The following is a 19,669-nucleotide window of genomic DNA, read 5'->3' as shown; positions in this document are numbered from 1 at the left end:
CTAGTTGATTGAAGCACCACCAAGCTGCAAAAGAAGGCTTAATAAATGCTGATAATCAAAATGAATGTCCTACATTCACATGGCACTTAATATTAGAAAACTCAATTCTTTGCTTTGGGTCTTTTAAGAACCTCACAGGGGAGTAATATGTGATGACACATGCTTATGTATAATTTTACTTCAGAATTTTTAGATTATTAAGACTTTCCAGGGAAGAACCACTTTTAATTAAAAACAAAGCCTACCTTTGCCAATATAAATGACTGATTATATCATCAATTCCTGACTGTATTACAAGGTGCTTACTGAATGAAATGACCTATCTCCACCACTCATCCCCTCAAAAAAGAATGGCAAGAATTTGGTGCCTCATAGTGGAAAAGGAGTAACTAGACTAGAACAGCCTAGAAAAAAGTATAATGGCCATGTATTTTGATTCTATATATTTTTTGAATCCTAGATGGTCCATGAGGTTGAATCCAAACTCTAAGAAAGTATAAAATAAATGTGGACATACATTCCCTCAATAATTGAACTATTTCCTATTCTCATGCCAAAGCTTCCTCTATAATTTGAAAATAATCTCCCCCTCCCCTAAAATACAAAAGTATCGTTTAAACCAGTTCACTGCTGCCCCCAAACAATATAACATCCTTAAGCTGGCTGGGTGCAGTGGCTCACCCCTATCATCCTAACACTCTGGGAAGCCGAGACAGGTAGATTGCCTGGCAGAGGAGTTCAAGACCAGCCTGAGCAAGAATGAGATACCGTTTCTACTAAAAATAGAAAAACTAGCCAGGCATCGTGATGGGTGCCTGTAGTCCCAGTTACTCAGGAAGCTGAAGCAAGAGGATCACTTAAGCCCAAGAATTTAAGGTTGCTGTGAGCTATAATGCCATAGCACTCTACCCAGGGTGACAGAGTGAGACTCAGTCTCCAAAAAAAATTAAAAAAAAGAAAAGAAACCTAAACCATCATCACACTCAGTTCTACCATATCAAAACAGAGGATCTGAACTTTAGAGAATTTAAAGTAATTCACCATTTGAATAACTATGGACAAGATTGTTGCTCTGGGCTAGATATCTGTTGTCTCTCTTTTATCCTTTATCCTAGGATAAAAAGCATTCCTAATGTCACCTTCCTACCTATAAAGGCTCATGAGGTTACGTATAATACAGGACATAGGAAACAAAGGACAGCTGAGAGCTTCTGAGACCAGCACCCCTGTGTTTTAAATAAACACAATCATTTCAACATAAGGTAATGGGTATCCAAGTAAGGAAAAAAATATACAGGAAAAAATGCTCACAAAGGACCCAATACACATTTTAAACATCAAGCACAACAAAGGAAACCAGACTCACGTGAGGGGAATAGCATTTGTTTTTGATTGTCTTCTGCTTTTCAGGGCCCGAAGTCTATCACCTTGTGTCACTCCATTGATTTCGTCATCATCACTGTACTGTGTAAGTAAAAAGACACTGAGCTAATGATTGAAGTTGCACTCATTAATGCAGCAAAGCACAGTGGCTACCTGCTCATACTAACACACACATCAGCACATACATACAGACACACCAAATTTCTGCAGAACTCTGACATGTATTTCTCCTTTCAAAATTAAGCTACTGATAACGTTTCGAGGCAATCAGGTTGACTTTCAGAGACACAGAACCCAACAGCACTCTTGTTATAAAACATAGAGACAATGAAGAGGCATGTGGATTTATAACTGTGAAAACAATCTACTAAACATTTCACAATCCACATATCACCACTTAATTTAGTAATGCTACCCCCTAAACTCTTGGCTCTTTAAAAGCCTTCTCTCAATCAGCTGTCCTGAAATGGGAACAAGGGGTGAGGGAGGGCCCGGGAACACCTAGGTTCACCTAAGAGCTGACATCACAGCCTTCTTTTTTCTACCCATACCTAGTTTACAGACACACAACCTTGTTTTAACTGTTTTGAATAAAAAGTTCCTAGAGAGGGTTACAAATATAAAAAACTGTGTGACGATAATCCCTCAAAATGTGCTTTATTATTTTCACCTACAGTTTTCTCCATGCCCTAAAAGGTTCTCAACAGCAGTTACAGCAACAACAATAGCCTGACCAGCATGATTCGATTACCGGTTCGGGTTCTTGCTTGTCTTTGTTCTCGACCCCATTTATTGAAATGTCATCAACAGCAGAGAGGAGTCGGGAGAAGGCTGCTCTGTGTTGTCCATTCTCCTGTCCCTTTAACTTTTGACGAAAATAGTCACCTTCCAGCCACAGGCTTGCTTGTTTCCTAGAGCATTAAAATAACATCAAAACATAGCTTTCCAGAAAGATAAACAAACAACTGTTTGTTTCCTACCAGACTGTTATTAGAGATAACAGGAAAATTCCACTTCCTATCAGTTTCCAGACCCATGTGTTCCCTGTGGAATGACAAAAGTTTTCTATCTACTTACATCACCAAAAATTGTTGCTGAGGCCCAATCACTGAGCCAGGTCTACAGATTCTGACCCATGCAATGGTCTCAGCTGCTGTCATCCTGTAATGCTTCATGATGTAGCAGGATATCAGAGTGCCTGTGCGACCAAGGCCAGCTAGGAAAAGAAACAAACCAATGAAACCTGTTCTTACATACACCTGAATTTTGGTGTTCTCACATACACCAAAATTTTGTTGGACAGGTAGAAGTCTTTTTATAAAAGGCTTCCCATAATTCTGCATCCATAGAGCAGTTTTTAAGGCTGGTTTGATAATGAATTACCTGGGGAGTTTTTAAAAATCCTACTGCTCAGTCTTGTCCCCAGAATGCAGATTTAATTGGTAGGCAGTACAGCCTGGACACAGAGACTTCTAAAATCCTCCAGGGCATTCTGTGTAGCTTAGACTGAGAATCACTTTCTGAGCATGATTCACAATGGGTGCGGTGTTTTCTGCCGTGGGTGTTTTGGGAAAATGGTACCATCTTTCCAAAAAGAAAAGCTCAAAATTTTGCACTTACTCCCACAACCAACTGAATTTTCTACTCTTCTGTTATACCCATTTTCACTTAGATTTTTTAATACACTCTCTTAATGTTGTCCTTCCAGTCTAGACTATTCTAGGCTATTTATTCATTACATCCTGTGAGGGTTAATTTTATGTATCAATTCAGAGGGGGATGAACTCGGGCAGGCCTCACCCAATCAAGTCTGAAGGCCTAAACAGAACAAAAAGACCAAACTTCCCAACCAAGAGGACTTCTCCAGCAGAGGACCTTCAGACTTCATCTGCACCTTGGGGTCTCCTGGGTCTCCAAGCTGCCAATCCTGAGTGCCTATCTTCAACTCACTAGACTCTGTATTTGTGTGAGCCAGTTTCTTCAAATAAATCTCTTATAAAAGTATCCTATTGGTTTTCTTTCTCTGGAGAAGTGTTATTAATACAGATTTGCATGATGAAGTGGGATGCTGCTATAACAAATACATAAAAATGGAAAAGTACCTTAGGAATTGGAATTGGACAGGCTGGAAGAGTTTTGAGATATATTTTGGGAAAAGTCTCAATTGTCTTGAAAGGACTAATAGTAGCATGGACATGAAAGATGATTACTCTGGTACAGTCTCAGATGGGAATGAGGAATGTATTAATTTGAAAACAATCCTCATTATAAACTGGCAAAGAAATCAAATGCAATTGTGTTCTAGTATTTTATGGAAGACAGAATTTGTGAGTGTCAACCTTGGAGATTTAGCAGAGGAGATTTGTAAGGAAAATGTTGAAGGTACAGCCTGCTTTCTCCTTACTCATTAAAATAAAACATAAGAAGAGAGAGATGAATTGAAGAAGGAACTGTTAAGCAAAAGGCATCCAAGAACTAAAGATTAAAAAAATTTGCAGCCTGTATATGTTGTAAAAATTAGAAAGCATGTTCTATAGAGAACATCAAGCATGAGGATGAACAATTAAGCCATAAAGAGATTACTCATGTATTTAATCAGCCATCTCAGCAGAAGCCAGGAATAGAGATAGGATTATACCAGTAGAAGACACCACCTGTTTGGATGAAAAAGAACACACATGGAAAGAAATAAAGGAAAGCTTTCAGATTTCTGACAGTAGGTACCTCGGTGCTTGTACACCTTGTCCTACACAAAAAGAGCAGCATGACACCAAAGGCAATCCAGAGATCCAAGGCAGCAACACACAGAGCATATAGGCTGAGGCAAGGCTGTGTACTTCTGAGTTTCATGGGGTGGGGCCACCTCTACTGGTTACAGTGGGTCAGACAGCCCCTGCCTGTGGCATAGAGGGCAAAGTCACCACTGCTAAGAGCACAACATCCAGCTAAAGAGGCTTATTCTGTAGACTTAAGATGTAACAGCATTTGTCTTGCTAGGTTTTGAACTTGATTGGGAGCGTAAATCCTTTCTTCTTTCTAATTTCTTCTTTTTGGAATGAGAATGTCTAGGCTGTGTTTGTCCTACAATTACATCTTGAAAGCATGTAATTTGTCTGGTTTTGCAGGTCCACAACTGAGGAGGCACAGGGAGTCTCATTCACCTTTACCTGATGTAGATGGCATCCAGATGAGACTTTGAACATGGAGTTGATGCTAAAATGGGTTGAGACTTTTGGAGCAGCTGGGATGGAGTGAATGTATTTTCAATGTGAAAAGGACACAAATCTGGGGGAGGCAGAGACCTGAATATTATACACCAATTATGTCCCACCTGCCCCTCCCAAATCCTTTATCTTGGTATGTTTAACTCCCAATGTGACAGTATTTGGTAATAGGGCCTTAAAGGAGGTAACTGAGGTTAACTCAGGTCATAAATGAGAGGTCCTAATCCAACAGAATTCCTTATAAAGTAAAAAAGAGATACCGAAAGTGAGGGCACCCAAAAGAAAAACCATGTGAAGACACAAAGAGAAAACAACTGTCTCTGCAGGCCAAGAAGCAAGGCCTCAGCAGAAACCAATCCTACCAGTACCCTGATCTTGAACTTACAGTCTCCAGAACTGTGAGAAAATAAATGTTATTAAAGCCACCCAGTCTATGGTATGCTCTAACAGATTAACACCTCCTAATGCATTTAAATTTTCACACACAATCCAATTTTCATACTTTCATCATTTTTTTCATCCAAAACAAAGATCAAATCATATCAAATTCTCTTTGGGCTTTTAATTGGTCATCAGTCCACTTCAGAGTTTTGCATCCTCAGTAGTACTGACATTTTGAGCCAGACAAGTCTTTGTTGTAGGAGATGGTCCTGCATTGTGGGACACTTATTAATAGCAGCATCTATGGCCTCTACCCACTAGATGCTTTTCAGGTTGTGAAAACCAATTCCTCCAGGAATTGCTCAATGTCCCCAGGGGGCACCCTTGGACATCATTCCAGGGGGACAGTGAAGCACTGATGAACTATAAGAGTCAGTGAGGAGGTCTGGAGCTGAGGAAAACCAGCACAAAGGCAAGTGCTTGGGAACTGGTGAGGTCGAGCCAGCTGGCCAGTACTGGGGACAAGAAACAGCTGCCCTGCAGTTTTTTGATTTTGTGCTAATCTACTGCCTAGAGCAGCCTTGGAGGGCTGAATCGAGTAGGTGGAATCAAACAGCCGGGACTGAATACTAGGGTGGATCTCCCACTGGCCTGGCAGCTAGCTGCTACTGTTGGAGAAATAAGCCACGTGGGAGAAACAGTCTGCAGGGTCCTAGCGCATGGATTGGTTCTAGCACAACTGCTAAACTCAGGCATCTATTCTTGGGGTGAACTAAGCAGCCCTGGGAATTGTTGTCAGGAGACATTGTGTGATGTGCTTCATAAGGAATCTGGCAAGGGCTGTAGGATCCCAATCCCATGAGGACTGAATGTTGATGAAGCAAACAGGCCCTGATTGAGGGCAGCTAAGTGAGTAAGACAGGACCCAATCTCCACCTCTAGTGGAGTGGTTTCCAGCCCTAATTTTTCACAGCAAAACAGCATATGTTCTCCATGTCCTAAAACCATAGTGCCACCTGATGTCCAGGCAAACATAACACACACACACACACACACACACACACACACACACACACACACAGTGTCCATAAAGTTCAAGTGCACATGATGGACACCTGTGTGTATATAGTTATATACATATATGTTTTTCTTTCCTTTTTGATTAGTTGTATATTTATTTTCATTTTCACTTTCTTTAGTAGCAAGGGCTCTTTCATTTTTGTTATGATTTTTTCAGCCCCTTTTATTCTCTCTTTTTTTTACTCTCCTTTTGTCTATTGATAGAGATTTTTCTACTTTTCTCACCTTTCTCACATAAATTTCTCATGTAACAGCTAAAATATCCCTTTTTTCTTTATTGTATATATTTGTATGTGTAATTTCCTTTATCTATTTTTTGTTCTTTTCTCTGAGTGTTCGGGTGGTCACGGCACTGGTCTGGCTCAAGGAGGTCATGAGCTCATGATCTAGGGTGTCTTTCTAGCTTTGGCCTTTGGAATGACAATATTGGCAGGTCCCCACACAACATACTGCTAAATTTTTAACTTTTTTTTCCCTTTCCTCTCTTTCATTTGGCAGAGGTGGGGCCTTGCTTTTGCCCAGGCAGGTAAGGAGCTCCAGACTTCAAGGGAACCCATCCAATCTCATCCCTCAAAGTCCTAGAGTTGTAGGTATGGCCATAGCACCCTGCTGAACAACACCATTTCTCCTATCGCTCCCTTTCTCTTCTTTCACCTCCTCTTTTTTTCTTTTTCTTTTCTTTCTCCCTTGTTGCTCTTTACCCATCTTTTCCTTTGGCCCTATACTGAAAGGCCACTTCAACACCTAAGCTCTGAGACACAGTAATTTAAAGTGAAGGCAGTAGTAAGAAGGAAAAAGTAGGGAAAGGAAGAGAACAAGAAGAAAACAAACATGAGGAGGAACCAACAGAAAAATTCTGGCAACATGAAAAACCAAAACCTAGCAACCCCTCCAAGGGACCATGAGGAACCTACTGCAGAGAATTCCATCTATGAAGAATTAATGAAAATGACAGGGCTCGGCACCTGTGGCTCAAGTGGCTAAGGCGCCAGCCACATACAAATTCAGCCCAGCCGCCAAACAATAATGTTGGCTGCAACCAAAAAAAAATAGCCAGGTGTTGTGGCAGGCGCCTGTGGTCCCAGTACTTGGGAGGCTGAGGCAGGAGACTCGCTTGAGTCCAGGAGTTGGAGGTTGCTGTGAGTTGTGATGCCAAGGCACTCAACCCAGGGGCACAGCTTGAGGCTCTGTCTCAAAAAAATAAAATGAAAGAGGGGGAATTAAAATATGGATGGTAAAGACAACAAAGGGAATTAACAATAAAGTAGAAAAACAGAACCAAAAAATAGATAAATGATATGAAGAATATAGCTAGGATATGGCAGGGCTTAAGAACTTGAAGGAGTCAATCAGAGAATTTAAAGATGTAGTAGAAAGTATCAGTAACAGATTAAACCACAGAGAAGAATCTCAAGCTAGAGGATAAAGCTCTTGAGCTAATCAAGGTAGTTAAAGCAGAAAAGAAGTGAGAGAAAGCATTTGCTCAGAGAATTATGGGATTTCACAACGTGTTTAAACATACAAATTACAGGGATCCCTGAAGGGGAAGAAGAATGTCCCAAAGGAATGAAAGCCCCACTGAAGGATATCATAAATGAAAATTTTCTAAGTTTCACTAAAGATCCAGAAACACTCCTTTTAGGTGGATATTGAACCCTGGATCATCTTAACACAAACAAAGCATCTCCAAGACCCACTGTAGAAAACATATCCAAAGTCAAGACAAAAGAGAAAATTTTACCAGCAGCCAGAAGTTAAGTACCAACTGAGCTACAGGAGCAGATCCATCAGGGTGACAGCAGACCTTTTAGTTGAAATTCCCCAAGCCAGAAAATGGTTATCCAACTTTAACTTTCTTAAACAAAACAATTTTCAGCCCAGAATTCTATATCCTGCTAAATTAAGCTTCAAAATCAATGGTGAAATCAAATCTTTTACTGACATGTAGACACTGAAGTAGTTCACCACAAGTAGACATCACAGTGGCCCACTAGCAAAACAAACACACAGAAACTAAAAGATAAAAGCTAGCTTCCACAGAACTTTCACAAAATAAGATGACTAGAACTCCACCACACTTATCAATTCTTTCAATAAATGTCAATGGCTTGAATTCCCCACTGTAGAGGCACAGGCTGACAGACTGGATAAAAAAGCACAAGCCGTCCATTATGCTATCTCCATAAAACACACCTAACCTTGAAGGACAAAGCTAGACTCAGGGTTAAGGGATGGAAAATAGTATTCTAGGCAAATGGAAACTAGATGAAAGGAGGGATTGCAATCTTATTTTCAGATACAAGTGGATTTAAAGCAACTGAAGTTAAGAAAGACAAAGATGGTCACTTCATTCAGGTCAAGGGAACATTACAAGAGGACGTTTCAATTCTAAATATTTATCCACCCAACTTAAATGCTCCTAGATTTATGAAACAGACTGAGATTGCTCTGAGAAATATGATATCACATGAAATAATTAATAGTGGAATTTGAATGTTTCCAACAGAAATGTTAAATACCAGGGTAATAGATAACCCAATTATCCTGATTTTACTAATTCACATTGTATGAAAATATCACATTTATCCTATAAAGATACAAAACTATTATGTACTCAGAATAACTTAAAATATTTTTAAAATTTTTAATTTAAAAAAAAAAGAATATAGTCACCATAAAGACAAGCTCTTGGGGTCTGTTGTACTCTTTGACATCTTAGAATTTAACCATATAGTAGGCACTCAATAGATACTGGATAAATAAATGAACACATTTCAATGTGATAAGCCTTTGTAGGGGTTATTTATGAAATAAGTTATACTTCACATATGAAATTATGGTTTTATTTTTATTTCTTAAATTTTTTTTTATTATCTATTTATTTGTTTCTTTATTTAAAACACAAAGTCTGGCTCTGTCACCCAATCTTGAGTGCAATGGCATGATCATAGCTCACCATAACCTCAAACTCTTGGGCTCAAGCAATCCTCTTGCCTCACTCTCCCAAGTGGCTGAAACTACAAATGTGTTCTACCACACTCAGTCATAAATTAGGACTTTAAAGTACTCTTTTAAAAATAATGGCAGTTTCAAGTGTCCTAACCTGTTCTCTAAATGAAATGAGTAGGGTATGTTTATTTCTACATACATATTCATCCATGTACACCGTTCTTTAATCCTAGAAACATACCTTTACAATGTACTGCAATGGCACCCTCGGCATTTTCACAAATATCCAGAAATTCTTTGACAATAGCCTCAGTAGGGGTACTGCCATCCGCAAAGAAAAGATCATGGTGATCGAAACCAGCATCCATAAAGCGTTTAGCATCATACATCCTTTTATTCAGACGAATAATGGTAGTAACATTGTGATTCTTAAAATATGGAATATAAGTCTCAGGAGAATGTTGGTGGTAACCTACATAAAGAAATGCACCAGATACTATAAACACAGAAGAAAACAATGGATAATAGTTTCACCTGTAATTAGGTGGAGACAGAATCTAGACTGGGGATTGAATATCAATTTATTAACTGTAAAAAAACAAAATAAAAATAAGTTAAAATACAGGCAGAATGATGTACTGAAACGACCAAATATTCTTAAATAATTAAGAGTTAATTAAACTTAATTTAACTCTTTGGCCTATTTCAAAAGAACATCCTGGATGAATACTTTCAATAACAAAACTATACTGGCCCCATAGTTTTGCGTACCATTTTCAAGTCTGGATCTTGCATGAGGTCCACAGAAGGCAATAAATCGGCCTGGTATTATCCAATTTAAATCTCCATTTTCTGCTTTCTGCAAAGGGAAGACCAGCACGATTCATTTTTAAACTTAATCTCCTCCCCACCTTCCTGCTCAACATTGAGTCTCTGATGGACTTCAAATCCATTTTCTTTAGTAGAAAATCTTTTTATAAATGACCGTGAGACAGGAATTTAAAATTTGCCCTGCAACGAGAGAAGAACTAATTAACTTCTCCTGATCCTAATAACCTTTTTACAGCATTTCTTTTCTGGGGTAGTTTGCCCTTAGAAAACAGAACTACCTACTGCCGTCCAAACACACTAAATATTTTGTTATTTTAGCTCAAGTACTTTGGTTATTTCACCTAAATAAGTTATATTTATAGTTGCTGCCAATTAATAAGAAAGCAAACTTTTCCAGTATGAGGGATCAGGAAACTTTCCTATTTACCTGAATGTTTACCTAGCTTCCAGTAGAAGCAATCTTAACCCCTTGAATGAAGGAGAAAAAATTATCTATTTTGGTTTCTGGCTTCTCAATACATACTTACTTATCTATTTATAGAAACACATCTTTCTATCATTTTTCTAACTATTTATTATGGGGATCAATCAAAAGTAATCTCACTAAACCCACCAGGAAACACAAAATTAAAATCAAACACAAAATTGAGATCAGAGTTATCCCTACAAAACCCCCATAAACATAAACTGCTATGTAAAACAGGTTACTTCCTGTTAAGTCCTTTTGATTTAGTTATCAATATAACAGAAGATATAGTTCAAATTTATAAACAAGAGAAACATACCTTTTCCTGAAATGAATAATGGAGAATTTTAAGCAGAATGTAAGAGACATTTGATAATGGAAAAAGAGAACCAAAGATAAAGAAAAATCCATATAAACTAGCTTTGCAATTGGCTTATTTATACATGTACTGAAAAAGGACTAAGAAATAAACTGAGTTTCATTTTTTGTTGTTGTTGTTGTTGTTTTTTAACTGAGTTTCTTGAGCATCTACAGGGCCTAGGCAGGTAACCCAAAATCAATTTACTTGACTTCATTATCAACACAGGGAAGTGGTGAACCTGTATGTATGATAAATGGCCTAAGCAGGAACAAAGACCACAGCTGCCGGGTGTTCCTTTTTTTTTTTGAGACTGGGTCTCACTCTGTCACCCTGGGTAGAGTGCTATGGTGTCAGTGCTCACAGCAACCTCAAACTCTTGGGTTCAAGCGATCCTCTTGCCTCAGCCTCTCTAGTAGCTGGGACTACAGGTGTGCGCCACAATGCCCGGCTGGTTTTTCTATTTTAGGAGACACTGGGCCTCGCTCTTGCTGCCACTGTTTTTTAACTCATGAGTTCCAGCAATCTACCCATCTTGGCCTGCCAGAGTTTTAGAAGTACCAGTGTGAGCCACCATGCTGGGCCCAGATGTTCGATTTTTAAGTGAAATTTAAAAACTTGTAGTTTTTTAATACAAACCTGTGATTACAAATGATTGCTAGCATTATAGATTAAGATGCATCCTAAATTCAGAGAAGTTAAAATAGTGAAAAAGTGGGCACTGTGGCATCAAGTAGATAAATACACTAACCTCAAATTTCTAATTACACTGTATAGGCTAAACAAAAGTGGTCTAAGGGCTACCTAAGTACTTCCCTGTGTATAGATGCAGTTTCACTGGATGTAAAAACATTTGTCAGTGTGCTCCTGCTACTCATGTCCCCCAATTTCTACAGTAACGAGAAGGTGATGATTTCTCACCCCCCAGTGCTCCCTAATGACATATAAAGTCATTGCTATGTTACACTGAAGGAACAAACACCAATGGTATTTTTAGTAGTTCTGTGTACTTAAATATATGTTATTTTAAATATTTAATTTTATAAAGACAAGTACTAAAAGGTATTAGTGATTTAGTTATACTAAATTAGTATAAGATGGTCATTAAATATATAATCTTACTTTATCAATGAACTACTATTTCAGAGAGATAAGTTCTAATCAATCCTATAATAAGCTTTTACATCTTTGGTATATCATAGCAACAGCAAATTCTCCTTATTAATACATCAATGAAATAGTTCAATTAGACTTAAGAGTTTGAAATAATAGTTAGACTTTAGAAATTGATAGTGGAAAAAAAGTTAACCAAGAATCCAATATACCACTGCATGAAGTGCTAAGGTATCACCTCTCCAGCCTTAAAGAAAAAGTCTGCTCAAGATAACTTTAGTAGGATGGACAAGAGTCTACAAAACTTCTTAGCTGGACAAGGCCTTTAGCATAGCATCTCACTGAAGCCACAGAATCAAATTATATATTCTTTAAAAAAAAATACACTGTTGAAAAATGTGGAACCCCAAACCACAGATTTTGCCTGCCTGGACTTTTCCCTTACCCACTGCATCTTCTTTAAAAAAAAAAAAAAAAATTGTCTGGATCATTTGATAGGGCTGACCCAGGAACCTTGGACTTCTGAGATGGTCAAAGAACTAAGGCCAGCAAGAGCATCCCATACCCCTCCTCTGAACACAGGCTGATTCAGGTATAGGCACACGGTCAAGGCCAGGCTAGGAGAGGCATTCATGGATCTTCTGCTGGAGCTAAGATTACTATTCTTTTCTGATCAATTTGCCCAACTGGTAGATCAGAGCTGCTGGTGGCCATTTCTTATTATTAGAGCGGGCTGGCCTGAGAACAAAACTAGCTTCAGTCCAATTTCTGATATGTGGCTATGCATATGGAACAGGGTCATATTTGAAGCCCATATCTGCTCCTCAACTTTTAATTTATGTAATCCAACACATTTTCTTTTCTTTTTTTTTTTTTTTTACGTTGTTTGTGTTTACTATCTATAACTTGCAACCAGAAGCATTCTGACTTGATACAAATGAAAGGTTACGGTAAAAACAAAGATATTTGCCGGGAGTATTTAGACATATAATCACTAGTCACTTCAGCATACCCTACACTAAGGGTTTTACAAACAGTATCTCACTTGGCTTCTGGTATCTAGAAATCAGTTACATTTAATGAGATTTGATTTGTATGATAATTATAAATACTAAAAAATATTTAAAATAATTGTTATGAAGAATGCACAGATGCATAGTCCTTCCTCTGGAACCAAGCATCTAATAATGCAGAAATCAGCGCTAAGAACTGGGACCTGAGAAACAGAAGAAGGTGAAGATGATTTTTTTCACTCTGTACACATCTCAATTTTTTTTTCAAACAAAATTTTTGCTTCTGTATGTAAAATGGATGAACAAAAAAAGTTAAAAAAAAAAAAAAGGATGGGGAAATTTTGGTCAAAGAATATAAATTTTCAGTTACAAGATGAACACGTGCTAGAGACCCAATGTGTGATTGCATTCTTGAAACAGGCTGAGAGAGTAGATTTTAAGTTCTCATTGCATACACCAAAGGTAACCATGTGAGGTGATGAATATGTTAATTAGCTTGCAGTAATCATTTCACAATATATATATACATACAAAAACATTACTTCGTACATCTTAAATATATACAAATTTTATTTGTCAATTATTCCTCTCAATAAGGCTGGAAGCAGTCAGGAGGAATTAAAAAAATATTATCCCTGAAGACTTACTTCATAGTGTTCATATTCATCAAGGTTAAATGAGTTGAAATTAAGGAAGCCATACTGCATTGCCTAAAATCCAAAAAAAAAAAAAAAGCTTTTAAGAACAAAGATGCAAATAAGAAAACAATTTCCTATCTAATTTCCTAGTAATAAATACCAGGAGGCACTCCAAAAAGGTATAATTATATTTAGATTACTTTTCATTGAATAGTTTTCAAAGCAAGTGGGCTGTGCCTTGTAAATGCTTCTGGTATCTGGAAATGAGTTACAACATTTAATGAGATTTGATTTTTTAATTTTCATTCACCAATCATCTTATCTATACATAGTTAAGTAATGATACCTTCAAAGTAACTTCACTAATTTACTGAAGATTCAGTATCAATGTTGGCTGAAGATTCAGTTTAGGGTTCAAATATAATGCACAATCCGGTCTCTAAATAAATAGTAAAGAGGAAAGAAAAACCCATAATCTGGTTTATTCCAAACAAGACCCACACACTTAATCAGTATCTTCACTTTCAAATCTTCTATCTTGCATTAAAAGATGAATGTTCCCTATGTGAAAGACAGCCCAACATCAACATAAGTTAAAAATTCTTAGCAAAAAATGTTCTTCATCCTTTAAGAAAATACCAAAAAAATTTCTGTTCTATCCTATAGCCTCACTCTGTGGCAGCAGGCAAAGAATCCTGGGCAAAAGAAACAGAATATCTATTTCTTCTGGCAGCCTCTGAGAAACATTCTCCTGACTCACTGATCACTGAGCCAGACAGGAGGGAAGCAAGAACTTCTGATCCACTGGTAGTTTGGGTTCAAAAGGGACTCTTGTAAACTCCTGAAACTTATTACTGAAATACAAATGTAAATTAAGAAGGCTACAATGACAGCCAAAAGGTCTTCATTTTATAAGACATAGTTATTGAAGTAATAATCCTCAAACCAAATCCATGATAAATTTCATTTTGAACTCAAAATACTCTGCATGTCTCATGACATTTGGACTACAGATGTTCCTAACAGAATGATACAATTAAAAAGTAGTTTACAGACAATTCCTATTTTCCTTTGAATTCCATAAGATGATCTTACTGGAAGCATACAGCACTTTTAAATTGATAAATGTTTCACATATGCAGTAATATTCAAAAATCGGTCACAAATAAAAAATATTTACAGTGAAAATCAGAAGCTGTTGATACTTATGTAAAACTAAATATAGTGTGAAAAATACAATCTTTGACCTGTCATACCAGCTAATCATAATTAGACTTTGACTACAAAACTCAATTGGAAAAAACAAGCCAATAAGTAACAGAGATGGCTAAACCATGTTACAGCAGACCACTGGAAGTCCCTCAAAGCTTTTCCTTTTCTCTTTTCAAAGGTGAGGGTGCTTACCTACATTAGCCTGTCTGGCAGTGGCTTTAACTCCAACAGGAAGATACCATTTATATCTGTTGCCCTTTGGTCCCCTAATCAAGCTATCTGAGAGTCTGTGACAACTACCTCAATCAGCTCTATACTCCCAAGAATCCCTGGACTCCACACCAAATAAACTGTGATCTCAAACCTTATTGCCTGATACAAAAGAAAAAGGTCTACCAAATAGTCTCTGAATTTATATACTAATTAGCCCTCTCATTTTAAGACACAAATTTTCTGACAGAATTCCCAGAAAGCCATCATGTTTCATTGTAGAGGGTGCCCCAAAAGTCACCATATACACAGTAGGAAAAAATGAAAAATCATAACTACATGTACTTTTATCCATCATAAAGTTTCACAAAATATTTCTGTACAGGTTGATATATAAATACAAAGAATATTAAAAATAGGAAATAGAAGTTTATTAGTTTTTTCCTATTTATGGCAACCATTTGGGACACCTATTAAGAAAGTAAACATGGGTTCCTTTTGGCTTCAAAAATACAAGTTATATAAAACCTGAGATGTTGCTGAAGGCATATCTGACGGGCTACTGATTTCTAATTCTCATTTCTTGTGCTGCCTGGAAACTCTAAAGAAATAAATACACCAGGGCTTGCCGTATTGCATACCCAAAGGGACCCTGTTCACTCAGAATGTGATATTAAGTCAAGATAGGGGGCCCTGGAGTCAAGACATGAGCCCTGGGTATAAGGCACAGGAGTTACATGAAAATTCTTCTGACACAGGCAGTAGTGACACATTTCAATTTTATATAAAATCTTGTAAGCAACCAAATGGCTACTTCAATCGTATTAAACCAGAAACTGAACACAGGAAGAAATGAAAATGAAGTGTTTGACAGTTACTGTGTTAAATTCTATTGTAAATAATATTGGTGGGAATAAGACTTATAAAATACATAAATCCTAGACTGAAAAGCAGGCATCTATTTACTTTTTCTCTTTTGAATCACAACATACTCAAAACCAATTCTGGATCCAGAAATCTAATTTCAGGACAGTCTCTTACAGTCCTGTTTTTTAAATGGCTTTCCCCCAATTCCGTGCATAGAAGCATTCTTATTTTCAGAATCAACTGTTTCCTGGTTTTCTTAGCTCTAATGTTACTTGGGAAATGGAATACCTCTGTCGTCATATACATCTTGGAAGAAATTCTTACAAACAGATCTTTGGGGAAGAAGGCCTCCTCTTCCCTTGGACTATGTTAGTTCTCCAACACAACACTAGGATAGGGTGACCAGATTTTAACATTGGTAAGGCGGGACAACATGGCCAGGGGGCCGGGCGGGGCGGGGGCGGGGCGGGGCAGGGCAGGGCCTGACAATAATGCAAACTTTGATAAGCAGTTCTCGATAATCACTTCTCAGCAATTATTTGTTATTATTACAGTTTAACATTATAAAATTAACAAAAATAATATAAAACTCATATTCTGGCGAAATAGCCACATGGCAGCTGAAAACCATATATTCTCTTCCTGTTCTCCCACCCGTTCGTGCATTCTTTCCAAAAATCAGGACTTTTTTAAAACGAGGCGGGACAAATTGTTGAAAAGCAGGACTGTCCCGCCAAAAGAGGGATGTCTGGTCACCCTACACTAGGAGCATCCTACAAGTCACTTACCTTCTTTACTGCATGAAAACAGTCAAGAAGTGTAATGTAGAAATTGCAACTTCCATAGGCAGCATCTCTGAAATTCCGAAAGTATAGAAATAACAGTTCGGTTAATTACCTCAAGACAGAGCTGACTAGAATTCAAAATCAAATATACACTCAGAACCATTCTTCAAATTTAAAACAAAAAACTTCCCTTTTGGATTTTAAATAAAGGTTAAGTTAATTATAAATTCCATTGCAGTTTCTACCTATTCCAATTGGTATTGTATTATAGGCCTGAACCAATAATGGCCATTTCCCTAAACTCTACAGGATCTTTCTGGATCACTTTTTGTTTTGACAGCTGAGCTTCTTTCTTGCATTCAACTAATCATTAACACCAAACTCTCCTCCTAAAAGGGCAAGGCTTTTACATTTTTTTTTCCTTAAACTAGAAAATACCATATCAAATGTTACAGAAAAGACTGCTTTCTGACTCTTCCTGTATATGAGCATGTGTGTCTAGATATGCACACATATGTGTGTATGTGTATCTCCTTCAAAGTAGGAAAAAAAAAATGTTGAGAAATCAAGATAATATTTGAAATACTAGGTACAAGGCCATAAGCATTTTGTCGCTATCATTATGCTAGGATTTTTAAGAATTTAACTGGGTAACATTTTTCTGATTCTTAAAGGAAAATAATAGTACCAATAAAATCATAGGAACTAAAGAGTCAACTACCTTTTGAAGAATCATTCTACTCTTGAGAAAGTGCTTAAATTATCTTACCAACAACTCCATTCAAATATTATATAAATACCTATCAGCAATCTTACCACAAATCTCTTAACTTCAAGTAAGATACCTGTCCAGAAAAATAAGGTCCCCACCCCTCCCCTTTTCAGCTACCTTAATCCATTACAAGATGAAATTTTTTGGAACTAAGCAAGATAAAAATTAATCCAATTATGATTAAGCCAGGAATGCCAAACAACTGTGCCCATCTGAATATTATTCCTCTGTTCCTCAGTGGTACAAGGCTGCTCCTAGAGCCATCTAAGTGCCTCCCTTAGGCACTTAGGATACTAGGTTTTCACACTAGTATTTCTTACGGGGTGGCAGTTACATATCCATATGTGAAACTTTACCATGCTGTAGACTTAAGATTAGTGTTTTTTAATTGGATGTTAAGTTATACATCAACTTTTAAAAGGTGGGAAATAATGAAACATTGTAATTGTACATTTTTAACTTTTAATTCTTGTCTAAACAAACCTTAAAGGTTGAGATTATTAATTATAGCAATATTAAACTGTAAGAAAAACAAAATGCATCCTTTTTAGCCCAAAGAGTGTTTGATGCTACTGGCTGAACTAGAATCACTGAATTATGTTAGCTTTCATGAAGACTGGACACAAGGTTTATAACACATTATTTCTGTTCTGTTAATTTCTGAATTGAAAAGTTTTTCCTCTAAATGCTAGGAAAGATCTCTATTCATCCCAGAAAAAAAATGCTATCAATAGCTTATTGGCAATATTCAGACAGGAAAAAGCAAACTGACCTGCAGGAGCAGTACCCAGGGGCCAGCAGCACTAGACTCCCCCAACATTTACTGAACCAAAAGTTCTAGGGGTAGGGCCAGTTAACTGGTGTTTTCAACAGGTCTTGCAGGTGATGTATGCTCAAATTTATGAACTACTGACCCACAGAATCAACACAAATACTCTTTTTGTAGAAATAGTTTTTTCATAGAATAAGAAACAACTTTAGATAGAGAAGGTAAGGCAGAAAAATGAAACCGTTTAGCCTAAACCAAATGAAAATTACCAATGGAAATTCTCAAATTGGACCCCAATGATTTTAACCACATCTTCTGAGTTAAATACTATTACTATCTTATTAACTGACTCATAATTATTTTCCAGTTAATACCATGCTGAACAGACTTTGTAACAATTTGATGCATTTATTAAATGTACTTTTTTAGGCCAGGCGGCAGTGGCTCACACCTGTAATCCTAGCACTCTGGGAGGCTGAGGCAGGTGGATTGCTTGAGCTCAGGAGTTTGAGACCAGGCTGAGCAAGAGCGAGACCCTGTTTCTAAAAAAAAAAAAAATAGCTGGGCATTATGGTGGGCATCTGTAACCCCAGCTACTTGGGAGACTGAGCAAGAGGATCGCTTATGTCCAAGAGTTTGAGGCTGCTGTGAACTGTGATGCCACGGCACTTTATTAAGGGCTACATAGGGACTCATTTTCAAAAAAAAAGGGTATTTTTTTGATAACCTACTATGGGCCAAGCCCCACTCTTGTCAGTGATGATTTGATAAGCTTTGATCTGGAATCCCCCAAATCTTGCCTCTTGTACCACCTACTATCTGGATACACAAGAACAGTCTTTCTATTCACTCATATTTATTTCATTTACACTTCCAATTTTAAACACGCCCACATCTCCTTCCTCCCCCTGCAATCAGGCTTCTTCAAACAGGCAAAATAGCAACCCTGGGTCTAGATAAAACCCTTTGGCCAGGGGCAAGAGAGTGTGGGGTAGGGGCGAGTGGGGAAGACCATTTTTTGGCTAAGATCATTTAACAAACTTGGGAAAACAGATGGATTCAATAAAGGGATATTGCTTAGAAACTGCAAAAATAATATCAGATACTAAATTTTTTAAATGGCAACTTTCCTAACAGTTTGTATTCATAATAGCCCCAAACTGCAAATAACCCCAAAATCCACTAAAAGGACAATAGATAAATTGTGGTATAGAAGCAGTAACAAAGGATGAACTACTGATACCTGCCACATTACAAATAAATCTCAGAGACATTGTGTATTTTAAAATCTACAAGCCAGATCCCCAGAATGCATACCATATGATTCCAGTTATTAGAGGTTCAAAGGCAAGCAGAACTAAATGATGCTGGCAGAAGTCAGAGTAGAGGCTAGTTGAGGGGTGATGACTGCCTGGAAAGGGACAAGAGGGTATCTTCCAGGGTGATGGCAATGCTCTGAGTCTTGAACTACATGGTGGTTACATAAACACATGGAAAATTTTACTGTTCTGTATACTTGAGCTTAGTGGTTTTTTAAATTGTATTTAAGTTACACATCAACTTAAAGATGGGGGAACGAATAGCCAACAAATGTTAGCTGAGGGCCAAGTGTTTAATA

General features: G+C 37.4%; 1 protein-coding gene across 4 annotated transcripts in view; it reads right to left on the bottom strand.

Moving 5' to 3' along the window:
- The window catches only part of CDC14B (cell division cycle 14B), a 61,203-nt gene that overhangs the window by 18,123 nt on the left and 23,411 nt on the right, over window positions 1–19,669 (bottom strand). For all 4 annotated transcript variants that reach the window (XM_023508111.1, XM_023508114.1, XM_023508113.1 and 1 more), the window contains exons 6-12: window positions 16,514–16,580; window positions 13,446–13,508; window positions 9,789–9,876; window positions 9,259–9,489; window positions 2,461–2,599; window positions 2,135–2,294; window positions 1,367–1,464 (exon numbers count right to left, since the gene is read on the bottom strand). In XM_023508111.1, the coding sequence (XP_023363879.1) occupies window positions 1,367–1,464; window positions 2,135–2,294; window positions 2,461–2,599; window positions 9,259–9,489; window positions 9,789–9,876; window positions 13,446–13,508; window positions 16,514–16,580 (846 nt within the window). The remainder of the gene's footprint in view (window positions 1–1,366; window positions 1,465–2,134; window positions 2,295–2,460; window positions 2,600–9,258; window positions 9,490–9,788; window positions 9,877–13,445; window positions 13,509–16,513; window positions 16,581–19,669) is intronic.

Source organism: Otolemur garnettii, unplaced genomic scaffold, assembly GCF_000181295.1.
Source record: "Otolemur garnettii isolate 467f Iridium unplaced genomic scaffold, OtoGar3 scaffold00006, whole genome shotgun sequence".
Lineage (NCBI taxonomy): Eukaryota > Metazoa > Chordata > Mammalia > Primates > Galagidae > Otolemur > Otolemur garnettii.
Note: the sequence above shows the minus strand (reverse complement) of the source record. Positions and strands in the feature narration are given on the sequence as shown.